Source organism: Phytophthora cinnamomi, assembly GCF_018691715.1.
Source record: "Phytophthora cinnamomi strain GKB4 chromosome Unknown Contig23, whole genome shotgun sequence".
Classification (NCBI taxonomy): Eukaryota; Oomycota; class Peronosporomycetes; order Peronosporales; family Peronosporaceae; genus Phytophthora; species Phytophthora cinnamomi.
This window is the reverse complement of record NW_027150956.1, coordinates 931,702-950,396: the sequence shown is the minus strand read 5'-3', so window position 1 is coordinate 950,396 and position 18,695 is coordinate 931,702. Positions and strand designations below refer to the sequence as shown.

General features: G+C 54.6%; 1 protein-coding gene across 1 annotated transcript; it reads left to right on the top strand.

The window, feature by feature from the left end:
• Positions 1-7,747: 7,747 nt before the first annotated feature.
• Positions 7,748-8,086, top strand: IUM83_05096 (uncharacterized protein; the record flags this gene model as incomplete). Its single annotated transcript, XM_067929211.1, has 1 exon — positions 7,748-8,086. One exon carries the CDS (start codon positions 7,748-7,750, stop codon positions 8,084-8,086), a length of 339 nt encoding a protein of 112 aa, XP_067794573.1.
• Positions 8,087-18,695: the final 10,609 nt, after the last annotated feature.

Here is an 18,695-nt window from a genome sequence, read left to right as displayed (position 1 = left end):
GCAGTCCGCGCCGCTCTCTCGTGCGGCAAGAGTCTTCGCCGCGTTGACAAGGTCGAAGACCAAGGACGCCGTGCATCCGGATCCGGGAGTTGAGGACATTGCTCCTCCTGGTGATGGTGAACCTCAGCGACCCATGGGTCCCCTCGAGTATCAGGCCGAACGGTGGAGACGTATCAGGACGCACCAGGATCAGGACGCACCAGGATCAGGATGCCTACTTGTCCGAAATCAAGTCGTTCCTGAAAGGGGATATCGACAAATTCTCGCCGAGAAGGCTCCGCAAGATCGCCAAGGTGGCGGACTTGTTTGCGTTGGATGCTCGGGATGTGTTATACCGTCTGGCCCGATCGACTCGAGACCGCCCTCGCGACTTTGTAGATGAGCCGAGACTGGTGATCCCGAAATCCCTGCGGCCAGACATGCTGCACTACGCACACGAGGATTTCCAAGGTGGTCACCAAGGTGTCACCCGGACGTACGAGAGACTCCATTCGGAATTCTACTGGCCGGGGATGTACGCCGATGTTGAGCGTTGTGTCAAGGAGTGTGTCGACTGTACGAGTGGCAAGGGACGACCGCCCAACGAAGGACCGTCGCCCGGAAATATTGTCTCGATGGACTTTGTCACTCACATGCCGAACGTGGAAACACCTTTCTGCTGTTGTTCCAGGATGCGTTTTCCGGATTCGTGATGTGCAAGCCCATGCGGTCGACTACTGCTCAAGACGTCGCAGAGGTCTACGAAGAGTGTGTCTTCCGGAGGTTTGGAGCGAGCTCCATGGTCCGACATGATCAGGACCCCCGCTTCATGAGTGAAGTCTTCACACGGTTCAGAGAGCTTCTGGGAAGCAAGCAGCGAGCCACTCTCGCTTATCGTCCGCAAGCAAACAGTCAACAGGAGCGTTCCGTCCAGACTGTTGTTCGAAGTATCCGAGCGTACATTGCTGAGGCGGACCAAAGTGACTGGGACGACCACGCGGAGAGGCTCATGTTCGCTCTGAACACGTCGTTTGATGCCACGCGTCTGGACACACCCTTCTACCTGGTGCATGGTTGGGACGCTCAAGGGACGCTGTCTGCGATGTTGGGTCCGAAACCCTCTAGCGTTCCGGCGCGGACTGCCTATGAGTGGCGTCGGAAGCTTCAGCGGCAATATAGCTATGCGCAAGCATGTGCCGAGGATCTGCAGAAGAAGGCGAAGCGCCAGCGTTCTGAGGTCCAGATGCAAAGGTGGAGAGAGCTGTCCGCACGACTGAAGGCTGGGTTCGAGAAGGGAGATTCGGTCTGGCTATACATTCCGAAAGTCCAGCCGGGTCTCAGCGTAAACTTGCCCACATGTGGCATGGCCCCTTCCGGATTGAGGAGATGCACGACGACTTCCGAGTCAGGCTCAAGATTGATGACACTGGGTACCGGGTTAATCCCTGGGTACATGTCAGTCGACTTAAGCCACGTGCCCTCTTCCCGAAGCGTCCAGTCGGAGAGGTCGAAGTGTCCGGAGACGATGACTTCGATGCGGCCTTACTTACGGAGGACAGCTGGGAGCCAGACTCATAGCGTGACGAGTATGAAGTGGAGAATATTCTGGACCTCAGGTGGTCTAAACGGACCCGAACGTCTAGACGCACTCGAGAGTACCTCGTTATATGGAAAGGGTACGACGACCCCGAATGGTTGCCCGTGTCTCAGCTCAGTTGTGGAGCATTACTGTACGCGTTTAATCAAGGTGCACGTGCACGAGCCCGGTTCCAGACGATGCAGGCTGGGGACGATTACCCCAGAGCCTAGTACATGTCTGAACTGGATCGACTGCGTGAATGTGCCCCTCGACGGAACGTGCTTTGAATCGATAGGTTTGCGATGTGAGTTCAGATATGATATTTCGGAGTGTCAAGTGGAGAACGAGTGGAGAGTCTTGGAAAGGTGAAGTTTGGAGTCTGAGAGCGTGGTGTTTCAGGACTTAGGTGACAAAAGATAGGAATGAGGAAAAAAGGAGAAGATGTATTCAAGAGGAATTACGCAGAATGAGTGCGGACGCTACGCCTGCGACTTGGTCCGGAGATTAATCTTCGATCGAGTCACGCTGTCCGGCTGGAATCAGAGTACGGCGAACATCTTCCGGCAGATGGGCGATGCGCTCGTCGTCCGAAGAGCAGAGTCCCCATTCCGTACGAGCCGGCTCGCGAGCATCCAGAAGCTCCATCTGTTCCTTCAGAGTGTAGCGGACATCGGTTCCAGGCTTGGTGTGGTCCCGACTCATCAGGATCCAGTAGCAGACACGCTTGGGAAACTTCCAGATGCCCGGCTCGTTCCAGATGGAAGCCGGGACGACCTTGTCAATGTGCTTCTCCTTGGTGGCAGCCCGCTTCCTGACGCTCTCATGGTTCTTGCCACGCCGGAGGCTGAGTTTTCGGACAAACTTGGAGTCGCAGTCCCGATCCAGCACAATCCAATGGAGCGCATGCCAAAACGCCTCTGCGTTGTCTTCCATGAAATCGATCCAATCTTCGATTGCCTTGATCGCACTTGTGCTGAGACTGGAACCCCGGTGGAAGAAGAACTCCGCCCGGCGCTCACCGGACATCTTGGCCCAGGGATGTGTAGCCAGGAATTCCTTGAGCTCGTCGGGTTGACAACGGTCTTTCAAGATGTCCAGATCAGGTCGATTTGGCTCGAAATCCGGAAAACCCAGCGTCTGGAATGGTGCATGTGCGGTCGGACTACCAGGCTTCATACGGACGCCAAAATACATCCAGGACACTTCATTCGGGCCAGGTGACTCAATCCGTCGTCGCTCTTTCGCCGTCAGTTTGGCCGGACGCTTGGCCGCGAGTGCAGTCGGGCCTCCAGAGCTGCGGCGTTTCGACTTTCCAGACTTGGACTCCGCCTTGATCCCGGATCTGTACTTCTTCCTGGACGACGACTTGGACTTGGTCTCCGGCTTGAGCTTCTTGGGCGTGTCCGATTCAGCTGAAGACTGACTCAGACGTCGACGCTTGGAGGCTCGCTTAGCGATGCTAGGAGGGATGCCATCCGGAGAGCCGTTATCATCATCGTCTGCCTCACCGTGGTCGGATACTTCGCCTGCGTCATCATCCCCGTTGCCTCCGTCATATTCGTCGTCGACACCGTCGTCCGGATCTTACTGAGGGTCGTATTCTTCGTCCTTGTCTTCAGCCTCGTCATCCTCGTCGTCCTCGTCTTCTTCGAGCTCAACTGCGTCTGGATTGAGACTCGGGAGCGAGCCATCCCATTCCGGGACATCGTCGTCGACCTTGCGCAGACTGTCCAGAGCAACCGAGGCGACTGACAAGTAACGACGCGGCACGTGCTTAGTCCACAGTGCAGTATCCAGACGGTGCCAGCGCATCATCGACACGAGCATGGCCACTAGGTGATACAGGGGGAACCTCGAGTGGAGGCACTTGTCCTGATTGATCAAGTCCAGTGCATCCGGGAATTCCAGACCATCCTTCATCAGGAGCTATAGATCAGGACGCAAGTCCTTCCAGACGACCGGATAGTCCGCCAAGTGTGCCCGGTCCTTCGCGCTCGACAAAGGCAGAGGCGACTCCTCTGGACGGCACCGAGAGTTCGAGTCCGGAACCCAGTCTGTTGGGAACTCCTGCACTTGGTCCGGAGCCACCTTGCTCGACTTGGACTTCGACTTGGGAAGGGACTCCGCTTGACCCGAACGCTTGCGCTTGGACCCGGATGTCTTGGACGGTGAACCCTGCGACAAGTCGATGACAGGACCCGGCGGAGGCGGTCTACTCTCCTTGATCTCCTCATCCTCGTCCGCAAGCGGGTCCAGCTGAACGAAGCTTGGTGCCTGGAACCCCAGATTGTCGTTGGCCATGACCGTAATGACAGTCTGCCACTCTGGAGGGACTGGGGTTCCAGACTCCAGATGGTCCAAGAGGTCCCGGAGCCTAGGCCAATTCATCATGACCGCCGCGTGCGCGTGGAGAAAGTTCATCACATGAGCCGTTCGGAGACGCGGTCCTTGCAACCGTGGAGCCAGGGTCGGTCGAGGCGCCCGCGCGACCTTCAACTCCGCTTCCAAAGTCTTGACTTGAGCGCGCAAGCCCCGGACGTCGCTCTCACGCTCCTCCATCAGAAGTAGGAAGTCAGCACGCGCTTGAGCCATGGTCGCGTTCTTCTCTTTCTGGAGCCCCGCCACTTTGGAGACCCAGTAGTCCGCTTGGAACTGCTGCGCGCGCTTGAGCCGAAGAACTTCCTCCTGAAGTTCGACCTCCGACTTCACTGCTGCGTCCTGTCCCAGTCGACGCTTGATCATGTCGTACTTGGCTGTCACCTTCCGAAGGAGGGACACCGTTCCGAACGTTCGATAGGCCAGTTGCTTGGCGTCGAACTGAGACAGGATGCTCGCCAGCTCGCGCTTGACCCGGAAGCTCTTGAGTTGGGCCGTGAGCTCGGACTCCGAAAGCGGATCCTCGCGCGGAGTCAGGATGCAGTCGCTGATGACGTCGTCTTCCTCGAAGAAGTCGTAGAGGTGGGCCAACTCAGTGGCCCCCACACTCTCCATCTGGACCAATGCCTCCAGACCACCGAAGCCATCTTGCAGGAAGATCCTGCCGTCGTTGTGTCTCTCGGTCGCCGGAATCCCGACAACCCGGACGGTGGTGTCTGGAGCCTCCCCTGGCGCGATGTCAAACGCCGCAGGCTGACTAGGCGTGGAGCCCTGCCCGGACGAAAGCCGATCCTGCGCTTGGAGAACCTTCGCTTGCTCTGTGTCGAGCGTTTGAAGGCTCTTGAGGACCGCGGCACCTGACCCTTGTGGCTGATTCACCGGGCTCGAGGCTCTTCTGCTGGGTGGAGGCGTGGGCGTCTTGTTCTTGGACCCGGAGGCCGGAGTCCCCCCTTTCGGGGCGGGCGGCTGCCACTCCGTCTCCTCCTCTTCCTCCTCCTCTTCCTCTTCCTCCGCCTCGCTCTCATCGCTCGAGCTACGAGAGGCGCTCGGACGAGGTCCATTGCCTACGCCTGGTGTGGCGGAGCCAGCCCCGGCCGGGGCGCTGCTCGCGGCGCTCGCTGCAGGCGCGACCACCATCGTCTTGTTTGGCTGATGGGAAATCGCGATTTGGCTGCGTTTCGACGAAAGAAGTTTCCGATTGATGTTTTGCGACCCGATTGGCTGACGCGACATGGGACAAAGAAGGGAGGCCACTTCCGCGAGCTGGGCTACCTTGCCGCCCTCCGGACCACTCCGACGTTTGGACATTTTCGTCCGCCTTGCTACGCGTGGTCTCATCGCAACCTATCAGTTCGGGAGTAAATTCCTCTATGAGAGATTGGAATGAGAGGGACGGTTGACACGAAGCGGCTCCAGAAAATTTGCCCAAGTCTCTGCTCAGTGACCCGGCCAGCGACAGGCCCGTAAGACATGCGACGGAAGAGCACAAGAGAAGAGCGAAGACACAAGCGAGAAAGAAGGCTCAAGCAAGTCCAGACAGAGAGCCGAAGAATATTGCTCAAGATCGTCCAGACTCCCGCCATAGTGAAGTCAAGTCAAACTCCAGACTCATTGGTCTCCGGACCCCGGACGCAGGATTCCAGACACCAGGCTCCGGACGAAGATCTTCGATGGGCGACCGGTCGCGCCCTGTCCCAGCCTGATTTGTACCCAGAAAGGCCTTCCAAGTTTCAAGTATACTCCGACCAAGATGTTAACGACCGACCATGATATGTTATGCACTGACCAGATTCCTGCCCTATCCATGACCTGCTCGACATGCGACGTGATTACGCCACGCCCCGACTATAGTGAAACCAAGATAAAAGAGCTGATTCCAGAGAGAACAGTGGATACAGAAGCCTAAGAAAAGATAATCAGAGAGTTCAATTTGCCAAGAAGGGCGCAAGTGCTTCCCCGTCCCCAGGGACGAGGTGTGCTGTCAAGTAAGCGAGAGGAACAAGCCTCGACCGGAGGGATTAACCCTGCCGGCGGCCCTAAGCTACAAGACCTGCGTTTGGACGCGTCGTGACCGCGAATACCGCCGTGGAACTCTCCCAAAGGCTAAGACCAAGTTAGGCGGTGATCGGGCGACGCGCGCTCCGAGGTGACCTGTCCTATTTCATATTCCAGTTGTTGGTCCTTCGTTCGGAGGTCCCATTTCATATTAACTGCGTTTCTAGGAAGTTGTGTGTAGTCACCCCTAGATCCGATTGATTGACTACTGTGTGATAGGATTGTATATTGTCTGACCGGAGGTTGCTCTCCTTTTGGGAGTTGAACGTTTGGAAAGTCTTCCGCCTGGAGCTAATTATCTCCTTGCGGGAGCTAGTGCGCGTGAGTGAAGGGTGCTTTCGGACTCGACCGGTGGCCCGGAAGAAACCCCACTAGACCGGTGTACGGGCCCCCCGCTCAAGGGCCCCCCAAAGAATAAGTAGCGGCTGTATATTTGTATATTTGCATATTAACTCTCTGATTTTGAAGGTTTGGCTGGAAGGATCTGCTTGTGATCTCAACCCCAGTCGTGGAGACCTACGTTTGAAGTAACGTAAGCGCTCCACACCCAAGACCTTATCATTGTGAAGACAACTCACCAGGTGAAGTTCGTTCTATTGAAGATAAACGACACCTACAGGGATTCACAAGGTCACACGGCACCTCCGTTGGGAGCACCTAGTGCTGCTATCGGAGTCTGACCCCATTGGGAAAATCCGTAAGGAGGAGTAATTCTCCGGACGGGCGGCCCCGTGGCATCGTGCTATACACCTGGGCGGCAAAAGGCGCTCACCCGCCTCGCCACACTCAGGCGCGGTGGGTACCAATATTGGGATCCCTAACTGGCGAGTACAAAATTGTGCTTTTTGAAAACGAATTAGTCTTTGTCGCGAAAGCTATCAATTACGAATTAAAATCAGATTATGGCTAGAATCGCACTTCTATGTGTCACCTAGAGTTAAGTTGCGATTATGAATGGTCTGGGTTGCAAGCCTCGGGTGGTTTTCACGCAACTTCAAGTTAATTGTCAAGTTTGACGCTCTCTCCTGCCGTCGACGACAAGCGCAAATTCAAAGACTACTAGGTGGATGCGAGTAGATGGTAGTATCGCCAGACTTTCCCCACCGCATTGCCCCCAGTTCGACTGTTAGAAGCCTGTTCACCCGGAGGTCACTATGGCCTAGGTCACGCTACCGTAGTCAGGGAAATACGGGCAGCGTAGGACCACCTCCCGTGAAGAATTTTCATCGGGACCCGCACTTGATGCCTTCGGAGACAGTAGAGAGAGCGAGACGGAAAAGCAACAGGCACATAGCATCTTTTTCGTTAGTATATATGGCCGTGTTCGAGCGAAGTGTGATTTACCAGAGCCTGATTTCAACGCGGTCGCCAAAGAGAAAGATATTTTCGCGACCACGGTGTTGAACGTGGAGACGCGCAGCGCGCGCCCCACTCGCAGAGCAACATCTGTCTGCCAGTCGAGAATTTTTTAAGGCGTTAATATTACATTAGCAATTACGAGAGGAAAATGTTCAGATCGCCTGCTGCGATCTGGATAATACAGACAGAGCGCTGCCTGCCATTCATAGTGGGATGACGACTAGAGGTCGAGGAGCGAGCCCGTCGAGGACAGCCCGAAGACGTGCGCACTTCCTCTTTTACCTCTAGGTACCGAGCACGGGTCTAGAGTAGTAGGCATATGAACAGGGGACAAAGAGAAATACATTGCAGTGGGTTACTTGCACTGTGTGTTCGGTTCATTTCAATATATCAAGTAAAATGAGCAAGACCCAAGTTGACAAGAGCTCGGTCGACTCGCTGTGGTTCAACGGAAAGCCCCTGCGCTTCGCTTCACGGAAGAGCAAGCTGATCATCCACCTCAACGCGCTGAGCGAGCAACGCGCGCTGGACGAGCTGCAGCACAAGCGTGCAAAGCCGCTGACCCGGTTCGAGGATTTGCTCGAGGTCCAGCCGCCGCGTCCTCCAACAGAGGATAAAGACGCGATGTGGCAGCATAACTTGCACGAGACGCTGCTAAGTCAACAGTCGCCGTGCATCAAGCGGCTGCTATGTGAACGCTGCCGAGCGATTTCAAGGGAATCGCGACCACGCGAATGAACGAGTCTGTGCACGTGATTTGGCGGCTCGTGGAGAAGCAGTGCAGCCTCGGCGACACATATAGTATATTCCGTTGATTCTCACGTGGCTCACTGTGTGCCGAGTGTTACCGGCGTGGCCTAGCGGGAGGCCAACGAGCAAAAGACACTGGCGCTCCGAGCTTGCGACGCGGCCGAAGAGAAGTGACCTTAGTCCTTGGGGCCCACGCCCCGGTCGCACAAGATTGATGAGGTTAAAACATCGGAACCGGAGCGCAGGCTGTACTGCGTTAATTATGTACCCGCCGAATCGAACGTTGTCATGGTTCCTTCGACATTCACGGATTCTGCCCAGAGTAGTGTAAAAAACCATATATTTGCATACAATCATTGGCAGCATATAAAACACAAAGTGCATATTTTTCAGACGTTTCGCTCTGGTTCTGGCATACGATTGTCCGACCACCACTACGAGTCATCATTGTGCAAACAGAGGTTGTGATAATGTCCTTAACCTTAAAAGGCACTCAATGAGTCGGAGACCTGTCCGCAAGCTGTTCTGTCAGGCTCGAACTCACAGCTACGGGCCGGCGGGGGGGGGCGGCAGTTACTCTCTCAGAAAATTATTTTTGATTTGTATTTACGGTCCTTCAATTTAGCATAATTGAGCTCGAGAGAGGCTGTCAGTTATCAGTCCCACCATGCAAAGCAGTAAATTGTAAAACCATCACAAAGCATAATTGACGTTTTACGGACGTGGGTACAAAACTCTAGGGATACATATATTGGAATTGGTGGTTCCTAGAGCTGCCACGCGTCCGAGGCTTCGATCTCCAAAGCCCCAGTACAACTGTCTTTCTCCTTTAACATGTACACAAATACACTCACTTTCCAGCTTTCCTTCTTGTGATCTCCTCTCCGGTTCTCTCTCTCTTTTCCTACCTCAGCCCTAATGGCTCGACAGCCTCCGAGCAACTTCGAGGTGCCCGTGACCCTTGCTTGACGCCATTAGTACAACGATAGCTGTCGTAGGACCACTGAAATCCACGGGGTAGTTGGTCTTCATGGGTGCTGAACATTAATCAAAATATCAATATAATCGTCAATTTCAATTGTATCATCGCACTAAACAATCAAACCTATTATACAACGCCATTGTTTCCAAGGATCGAACGCGGAACTTGAGGTTGTTCTGTAGTTAGTACTCCTTGAAAACTTGGTCAAATTGCGCACATGTCTCGATGACTCCAGATGCAAAACTCGGTAACACATTTAGAATCTTATTCTGATCCTTGGCAAGCGCTTCGTATTCACCGCAATGTGTGCTTACATACTTTCGAGGCATGTACTCCGTGCCCACCAATTCGTCATTTCCATCATCATCACTTCTGTAACGGGGTTACACGTACAAGTGGCTGCAAGCCACTTGTGGATTTAACAAATAGGTTAGCTGTTAAAAGTTTTGGATACTTCCTCACCTTGGTGTAAGACACACCAATGGATACATTGAAGTGGGCCACCACAATGAGTGGTCCACACATACCCAAAAATCCTATTGGTAGAAAGCAGCATCTTTCTACCAATCAGAGACATGCATATTAGCGGGGCTCTGACAGCCAGCCGCTGCCAACCCCTTTCATAGATGATAAACAGTTTTAGCAGATTTAGGAGAAAGATCAATTTACAAACAATACAGTTCTCATTTTACCTAATCTAAGTCACTTGGAATCCTTTCTTGTTTAAATTATATTTGTGTATTCAAATATAATTAACTCAAGTAATTACTAAGTATTTACGCTTCCTCATACACGTAGCGCGACGTGTAAGCTAAAGTAGTAAGTCAAGTTAGACCCACTACACCTGGTAGCACTTTGAAGTCCGTCCAACAACCGACTGCTTGACGTTCGTACGAGGTGTACGAACGCGGAGCCGAGAACCACATGAGCACGGAGGTGCCCATGGAGAGCTCCAACACGCCTGCAACGCATGTTGCACGCGCTGACTGCCCCCACCTGTCTGACCCAGAGTGGGAGGCCCTCCAACGACTGTCAACAGTCATTGGAGAAGCGGCGATAGCTACGATGTTGCGTACGCTATCGCCGACGGAGCAACATGGTGTTGCTCTACGATTCATCATGAAGGAGCAGCGTGATGCTGCTTCCTCAGTGACGGCGTCGTCAGGGACGACACCGCGTGCTCAATCATTGAAATTGACCGTAAGCAATTACGTGGGAAGAGATGGCGAGCCTCTCCTTCGGTGGCTTGTCGAGCTCGACACAGCCATAGCGGCTCGACGCATCGTCGACCCGCTGTCGAATGTCGCGTTCGCCATGTCCTGCCTTGGCGGACGCGCAAGGAGTTGGGCGTATGGACGCCGACTCTCCGATCCTACGTGCTTCAGCACGTACGCAGTGTCCAAAGAGGAGCTCAAACAAGCGTTTGATCCCCCGCAAAACGAGTTCCGGTCGAGGGCGGAGTTCCTCGACCTTCAGCAGGGTAAGCATGACGTCCATGCTTACGCGCAGCGCGCACGATACTTGGTATCAAATATCGTGACTAACCCGATTGACGGGGCGACCAAGGTCGTCACGTTCATGAAAGGACTTAGAGATGGGCCCGTGAAGACCTATCTCTTCCGAGAGTACCCGAGTACTCTCGAAGCTGCAATCACCCTTGCCATGCAAGAAGAGTTTAGCCTGCGGCAGGCTAAACTCCATGTAAACGTACAGAGGCCGCTACCGCGCCCGGTAGCGAGGACGGGAGGTCCAGAACCAATGGACCTCTCGAACGCAACAACTGCTGGTTACCAGCAGCAGGGAGGCGACGTGCGATGCTTCCGTTGCGGAAGGATCGGTCACTTTGCACGGGAGTGCACAGCTCCCATGCCCCCTGGAGGTGGCCGTCGTGGCGATGCTAGGCATCGCCGCGGACCAACAAAAAACGCGAACATCCAGTAGGCGCGGGGCGCCCTACTGGTAATGCAGTCGCGCGTGCCGACATCGGGCACGCGACACTGAGGCCTGCAGCCCCCAGTGAGACCAGCTCTCACTGCAAAAAACAAGATGACAGGCCGAACCTAGTCATCTTGAAGATTTACACGAAGAGAGCGAGTGACTCTCTTCGAGCTTTGGTAGATTCAGGCGCGTCGAACAACTTTGTTCGACTACAAAGCCTGTCGAGACTTGACTTCGAGGAGGTAAATGTACCTCGAAGTCTTCTGGAGGTACGACTGGCAACAGGTGCCATCGTGAAGACCGAGAAGCGCGTCGTGAACGTGCGCTTCTCGTACAAACAACGAGTGTTTGTCGAACGCTTTATCGTCCTGGACCTGGACGATAAGTTCGACGTGGTAATGGGCATGCCGTGGCTTGCACGGCATGATCCGGTGATAGACTGGAAGAAGCGCACGCTCGTGCGCTTCGGACGCGACAGCGGAACAGAGAGCGATGGCCCTGTTACCGCAGCGCACGCACCAGCAGGTGCGCGCGGCTTACCAGTCGAGACAGCGCTTAACCCTTTGACTACCAGCCAGCTGGAGTGATTTATAGGTCCATAGGGACCCATAAGAGGTCTAATCGCAAGATGCGATTGGCCAAAACTAAAAGCTACGAGACGACGGCAAAGCACTGTACAACCTAACAGGTCTCCATGGACCTGTAAAATGCATTACCGCACGAGCCACAAACAGTTCGTGTGACCTGCCATAATTGTTTTCTCGTCTAGCTAGCAGCCCCGCCTCCCCTTCGTGGACAAAAGAACTTCGATGCGTTGTTCAATGTAGCCGACGACGACACGTGAGACTGGGAGACCGACATGGACCCTGGCCTGGAAGGGTGCGGAGCAGGTTCGAATGTATACGAGCTAATATTCAAATTCATACATCAGGCAACGCTACAGAATCCTAACCAAACTAGATAAGCTTACAGTGATAGCGTTATAGCAAGCCAGTGTGAATGTTACGCAGGATTGCATGTGCAGGAGTGCGAGCGGTTGGCGGATGTAGATTGAAACTGCTACTACATGGGGTGCTCGGCTAAGCACGCATACTTGGGATAATGCTATAACGGAATGACGCTGAGTCGAGAGCGCGCGGGCTCCGACGCCACCGCTCGGAGGTCAGCATCCTCAGTGGGCTCGCCGTGATGTCCACCCCAAACGGCTCCTACTTCCATAGACCATTGCCGTTGTAGCGACACTGACCAGGGCGCGACGGCATGTAGCTCGACCTCTCAAACTTTTGATTGGGAGTACCGTGAAGTAAACCACCGTCGCCACGTGTAAAAATTGGTGTTTTTGATTGGTCGTTTTTTCCCCTGTGCGTTGAATTGATTTGCTGGAGCCATAGGTCCAAGGAGACCCGTAAGAAATCTCTGGTAGTGAAAGGGTTAATGCCGCTGTCCCGGAGTGCCCAAGAAGTGCGCGAGGGCGCGCACAAGTGAGACCCACGTCGGCAATGCTGCCGACGTCGGAAGAAAAAGATGTGTTGGTTCCGGGAACCAACACCCACGTTCAAGCATGTAAGGGACAGTCCCTGACCCGAAGAGGTCAGGTCGACAACGACGCGTCGGCTCCGGGAGCCGACGCACCCTCGGTCACGAGGGCCTCCGCCAATGAATGGCGTCGAGGTGACGAAGGCGTGTCAACTCCGGGAGTTGACGCTGCAAACAGTGCGGACGGTTGCAAACGTACCGCACTGACGCAATTTGCATGCTGTCGTGCAGCCGGGCTGCACGACGAAGCGCCATGCGATCAAGCCGGGCTTGATATCGCGCGCCCACAGATGGGGTCTGCCGGCGAAAGGACACATTGCCATGCAGCCGGGCTGCACGAAGGAACATGCGGTCAAGCCAGGCTTGATACCGCGCGCCCGCGGACAGGGTCCGCCGACGAACAACTGTCCACGGCCGGGCCTGGACCAGAAGAACAACTGTGCGGAGCCGGGCTCCGCACAACAAGAAGACGGCGCAAGCGGAGAACGCTGCGCAAGTCTCGGTCCGGGACCGAGCCGCATCAAGAGCAGTCTGCTGGGCAGACTGAGGCGGTGACGCCGGATGTCGAGACGCTAAGCGTCTTGACGCGCACCGATACTGGATTCCAGTATGAGAGATGGAACTCGCTAATCCTCCGACGTCGGCGTCGGAGTTGACTTCGCTTCCAGCCATGAGCTGGAATCGCTTCACACGCGACTTGCACGATGGACGCATCGAGCAGGTCTGCGTTCTTTCGAACAGCGAAAGAACGGAGAGCGAGAGCGAAGAGCTGAGGCAGCTCTTCATGGGAAATACCACTGAGAGTGAAGACACTCTCAGTGCGAAGACGAAGCGAGAGCGCTTCGAGGAACAAGGTTGGGACTCGTTAAGGTCGAGTCCCTATTACGAATTGTTGAGGGAGTACAAAGACGTACTCCCGGAAGAGATTCCTGCGGAGCTTCCGCAGGATAAGGGCATTCAGCACGAGATTGATCTCGTGCCGGGCACGAAGTACTGTGTCACGCGGCAGTGGCCACTGCCGCGAGAGCAAGTAAAAGCAATCGACGACTTCTTTGAAAGTCGTCGCAAAGCAGGACAAGTGCGGTAATCAAAGTCCCCGCACAGTGCTCCGACGTTCTGTGTCAAAAAGCCACAGGGCGGATGGCGCATCGTTCATGCCTACAACAAGCTGAACGATGCGACGGTACCGGCGCAGACGCCGATACCGCGAAAAGATGTTATCATCGATTCGATGGCCGGGAGCACCGTTTACAGTGCTCTCGACTTGCGAGATGGATTCTATCAAATCCTAATGTGTGAGAGCGATATCCCTCTCACAGCAGTGAGCACGCCAAGCGGCATGCTCTGGGAATGGCTGGTAATGCCGCAGGGGCTTAAGAACGCCCCTGCGACCTTCAACAGGTGCGTGACGCACTTGTTGCGCTCGGTGCGCGACTTCGCACCGAGCTACTTCGATGATGTGTTCATCCACAGCCGAGCTGTGGACGGGAAGACCGACGTAGAGATGCACAGGGTGCATCTCCGGAAGCTACTTGAGCTTATGCGAAAGCATAAGCTCTACGCGAACCTGAAGAAGTGTATCTTCGGGGCGAGCGAGATACCCGTCCTCGGGTGTCTCGTAGGGAAGAATGGTGTTCGCCCTGACCCAGAAAAGGTCAGAGTGGTTAACGAATGGCCAACGCCTTGAAGTGTCAAGGAACTGAGGCAGTTCCTTGGCTTGGCCACGTACTTGTGCAAGTACGTGGAGGATTATGTGGGCAACATCCGCCCGCTGTCGCAGCTTCTTATGAAAGAAGCTGTGTGGATTTGGACACTCGATTGCCAAAAAGCATTCGATGCAGTCAAGCGGGGCTTGACTGAGGCGCCGATCTTGGCAGTGGCTGACCAAGATCGCCCATTTCACGTAGTGTGTGACGCATCCGATTTCGCGATCGGATGCGCGTTGATGCAGCACGATCACGAGGGCCGTGATCGTGTCGTCTACTACCAATCGCGTCAGCTGAAGCCAGCTGAGCGCAACTATCCGGTGCATGACAAGGAACCCCTTGCCATGAAGTACGCACTCGCAAAGTTCCGAGTGTACTTGCTTGGAAGTAGACCATTTGTGGTCTACACCGACCATGCTTCACTGCGCACCGCAGTGAAGTCGCCACACATATCACAAAGAATGGCGAGATGGCCCTCATTCTTTGCGGAGTATAACTTCCGGGTCGAACACAAACCCGGAAGATTGAATGTAGTGGCCGACGCGTTATCACGTCGACCGGACTACGCGGAAGCTGCTGACGTCAATGCTATTGACGTCATGCGATCAAGCAAACCCACATCGTCCCTGTTGGATGATGTGAAGGCCGCGTACGCGCACGACGCGGACGCGAAACTCTTGCTGGCCTATGGCACAGCGCCTTCTGACAAGTCCCGTCAGAAGCTGCCCAAGCACCTTCGAGCGCGTGCACACCGCTTTCGTGTGCACGACGGACTACTGCTTTACAACGCAGTCGACGACAACGCGGATCGCGTTGTCGTGCCGAATGACCATGACCTGCGACTCAGGATCATGTACGAGTATCATGATGCCCCGACTGCGGGACATCTCGGACGTGAGAAGACTTACGTCCTTCTCACGCGCGACTTCTACTGGCACCACCAGTATAAGTGGGTGCGCAAGTACATCCGTGCTTGCGAGGTATGCCAACGCGTAAAGCCTGCGCCATTCGCGCAGGCTCCACTGCAATCACTACCGACTCCGTCGGAGTGTTGGAAGTCCATGTCTTTGGACTTCATCTTTGGTCTTCCCCCGGACAGCGGAGGGAACACCGGTGTTGTGGTCTTCGTCGACCGCTTCAGCAAGATGGTACATCTTGCTGCGGTGCCGGCAGAAGTGACCGCGAAGCAGACGGCCCGTCTGTTCGTCGACATGGTGTTCAAACACCATGGCATGCCGTCGCACTGGGGCAAGAAGTGTTTACACTTCTTTAGAGCCAACTTTCAATGTCGACTGCGGATCATCCGCAGTCGGACGGCCAAACCGAGCGCGTGAATCGCGTGCTCGTCGACATGTTAAAGAGCTACGCTCACTCGTTCCAATACTGGAGTGAGTGCTTATCGATGGCAGAGTTTGCCATCAATAACTCAGTGCATGCCTCGATCGGGCATACACCGTTCTACGTGAATGCCATGCGGCATCCACGTCTACCGAGTTTACTCGGAGTGATGGCTCCCACTTTAAGTGGGGGAGGATCTACGACTGCAATACAGCAGCCGCAGAAAACCGCTGACACTTGCACACTGTCAGCTGCAACAATGGACAAACCACATGAGTCTGCGCAGGGCGCAGACTCCCTCAACAACAAGGCTAACGACTACGGGTCTGCGCAGGGCGCAGACACCGCAAAGAACCACGCAGAGGCCGGGCCTCTAGCGGAGAGCGAGCTGAATGACTTCAGCTCGGACGCAATCAACTTCATCACCAAAAGACAAGCCGTAATTCGGTTTGTCCAAGACACAATAGCAGCTTCTGTTGATCAACAGAAGCTGAACGCAGACAATGCGGGCAGAGGCAACACAAATGAATTTAAAGTTGGTTCATTAGTTTTGTTAGCTACACAAAACCTGCCTAGACATGCAGTTTCGGATTTCGGAGCAAGCTTGCTTGCTCCGCGCTTCATCGGGCCGTTCACTGTGTTGGCACGGCACGGCAACGCATACACGCTAGACATACCGTCTAGCATGCGCCTCCATCCGACCTTTTACGTCGGACGGCTGAAGCCATACCTGCAGCACGAGCCATCTAGCTCGGCTGACCCGAAGCCTCGGCAGGAGCCGAGGCAGAAGCGGAGGACTTGGCCTCGGCGACGAGCAGCCTCTCCTCCAGCGCGCGGACGCGCTGGAGCAACCCCTTCATCTGGGTCCCCAGCTCGACCTGGATATTCGAGGCGGTCTGCGAGACCGCCGCGACTTGGGCCTTCTGGTTCGCCAGCTCCTGTTTCAGGGCGGCGAACTCAGCGCCCTGAAGACGCTCCACGGCGGTCACCCGGTCGTGGAGAGGCGCATACTGATCAGCCCGGGGCTGATCATACCCGGGGCGTGTTCTCACCCCCGCCACCGCCGATCCGTGACGCCCGCGGCTCAACCCGCTGGATTGTTGAGCGGATTGTTGACCATAGTATCCCGAAAACGAACCCTCAAGGGGCTCGTTTTCGTATTCGTTGGAGAGGATTTCCTCCCCATCGAGATACATGGGAGCCGCGGAACGTCTTGCTGGAGGACGTTCCGGAAATGGTGAGGGCGTACGAGGAGCAGTACGCGCTGGCGCAGCGGAGTAACACGAGCGCTGCGAACATCGCCAGCGCCCGAACCCTCACGTGCTAAGAACTTAGCACGGAGCTCTTGAGACTCTCGGGCACACGGAACGACGTGTACCCGTTCAGGTCGCGGTCGCTCAAGCGGACCGCGCCTGAAGCACTTCGTGCACTGAAAGCCCTCGGGCACAGCGCACGGCACATTCGCCTCCTCAGCAGCAACATGAAGTTGCTCCAGTTTTCCACGCTTCGAGTACGTCTCGAAGCGATCACGCGCTTGCTTAATCCGATCACGGTAAGCACTCGGCCTCTTGTTGAAGTTCTCAACAAAGGCGTTCCAGCTTTGACAAAGTGCCTGCCATTCGGGCACTTTGCTGCGAGAAGATGTCTTCTTGCTTTGAAACCATCGGAGCTCATGAAAGAGTCCGATGTAGTAATCGCGCCTTTGATGCGTTTCCGCATCAAAGTGCAGCTCAGCAGCCACAGCGTCATCTTTGATGGCGCTGCATACGTACAGCGGTACCTCGTTCGGAGGTACCGAGTTCCCATACCGGTCCGTAATCTCGGACGCAGACGGCATCCACGGATCGCGCGCTGCAGGCGCAGCGCGCGGAGAGCCTTGAGCTTTAGTATCACGCGCTGCAGTAGCAGCGCGCGGAGTACTGAGAGCCCCAGCGGAAGCGAGTGGGGTATTGCTCTCAGTACGCGAACGCTTCGAGCTCGAAGCGTCCGATTCGTCCCCTTCACGCGGGCGAATGTTCTTCGCATGAGGGTCGAGCGATTCGCTCGACACTGAGTCTTTACGCTTTGAGGGCGAGTCCTCCTCGCCCTCCATGTCTTCATCGTCGTCGTCGAAGTCGACGACGTCGCCGTACTTCGCCTTCTGGCGTTCGAAGTAGTCGTCGATGGAGAGATGACTCCCCACCGACTTCGAGGTCTTCTTCGGAGGCGCGCTCATCGTTGAATGAGCGCGGATTTCTTCTCCAAACGCGGAGAATTAACGAATGGTCAATTCCGAAGATTGACGTGCGGAGACCCCGCGCGTCTAACCTTAAGGGGGGGATGGTGTAACGGGGTTACACGTACAAGTGGCTGCAAGCCACTTGTGGATTTAACAGATAGGTTAGCTGTTAAAAGTTTTGGATACTTCCTCACCTTGGTGTAAGACACACCAATGGATACATTGAAGTGGGCCACCACAATGAGTGGTCCACACATACCCAAAAATCCTATTGGTAGAAAACAGCATCTTTCTACCTATCAGAGACATGCATATTAGCGGGGCTCTGACAGCCAGCCGCTGCCAACCCCTTTCATAGATGATAAACAGTTTTAGCAGATTTAGGAGGAAGATCAATTTACAAACAATACAGTTCTCATTTTACCTAATCTAAGTCACTTGGAATCCTTTCTTATTTAAATTATATTTGTGTATTCAAATATAATTAACTCAAGTAATTACTAAGTACTTACGCTTCCTCATACACGTAGCGCGACGTGTAAGCTAAAGTAGTAAGTCAAGTTAGACCCACTACAACTTCCATCATTACCAACAACATCATTGGTGCATCAAAGAGTATTAGCCAGAAACCGCTCGTACAATTGAGCTTAATGGAAAATAATCAATGCCCTTTTGCGCAGATACCGGGGCTGAAGTGAGTGCGATTGGGAGTGGACATGTTCAGAAATTAATGGAAAAGGATCGCTCGGTGAAGTTAATGGTTATTGACAAACCAGTGACAGCACAACATTTGGAGGACATAATCTAACAACAAGTGGACAAGTCAAACTAATGTGAAGTTGAACACGGCTGCAGGACACGTGAATATTGTTGAACCCA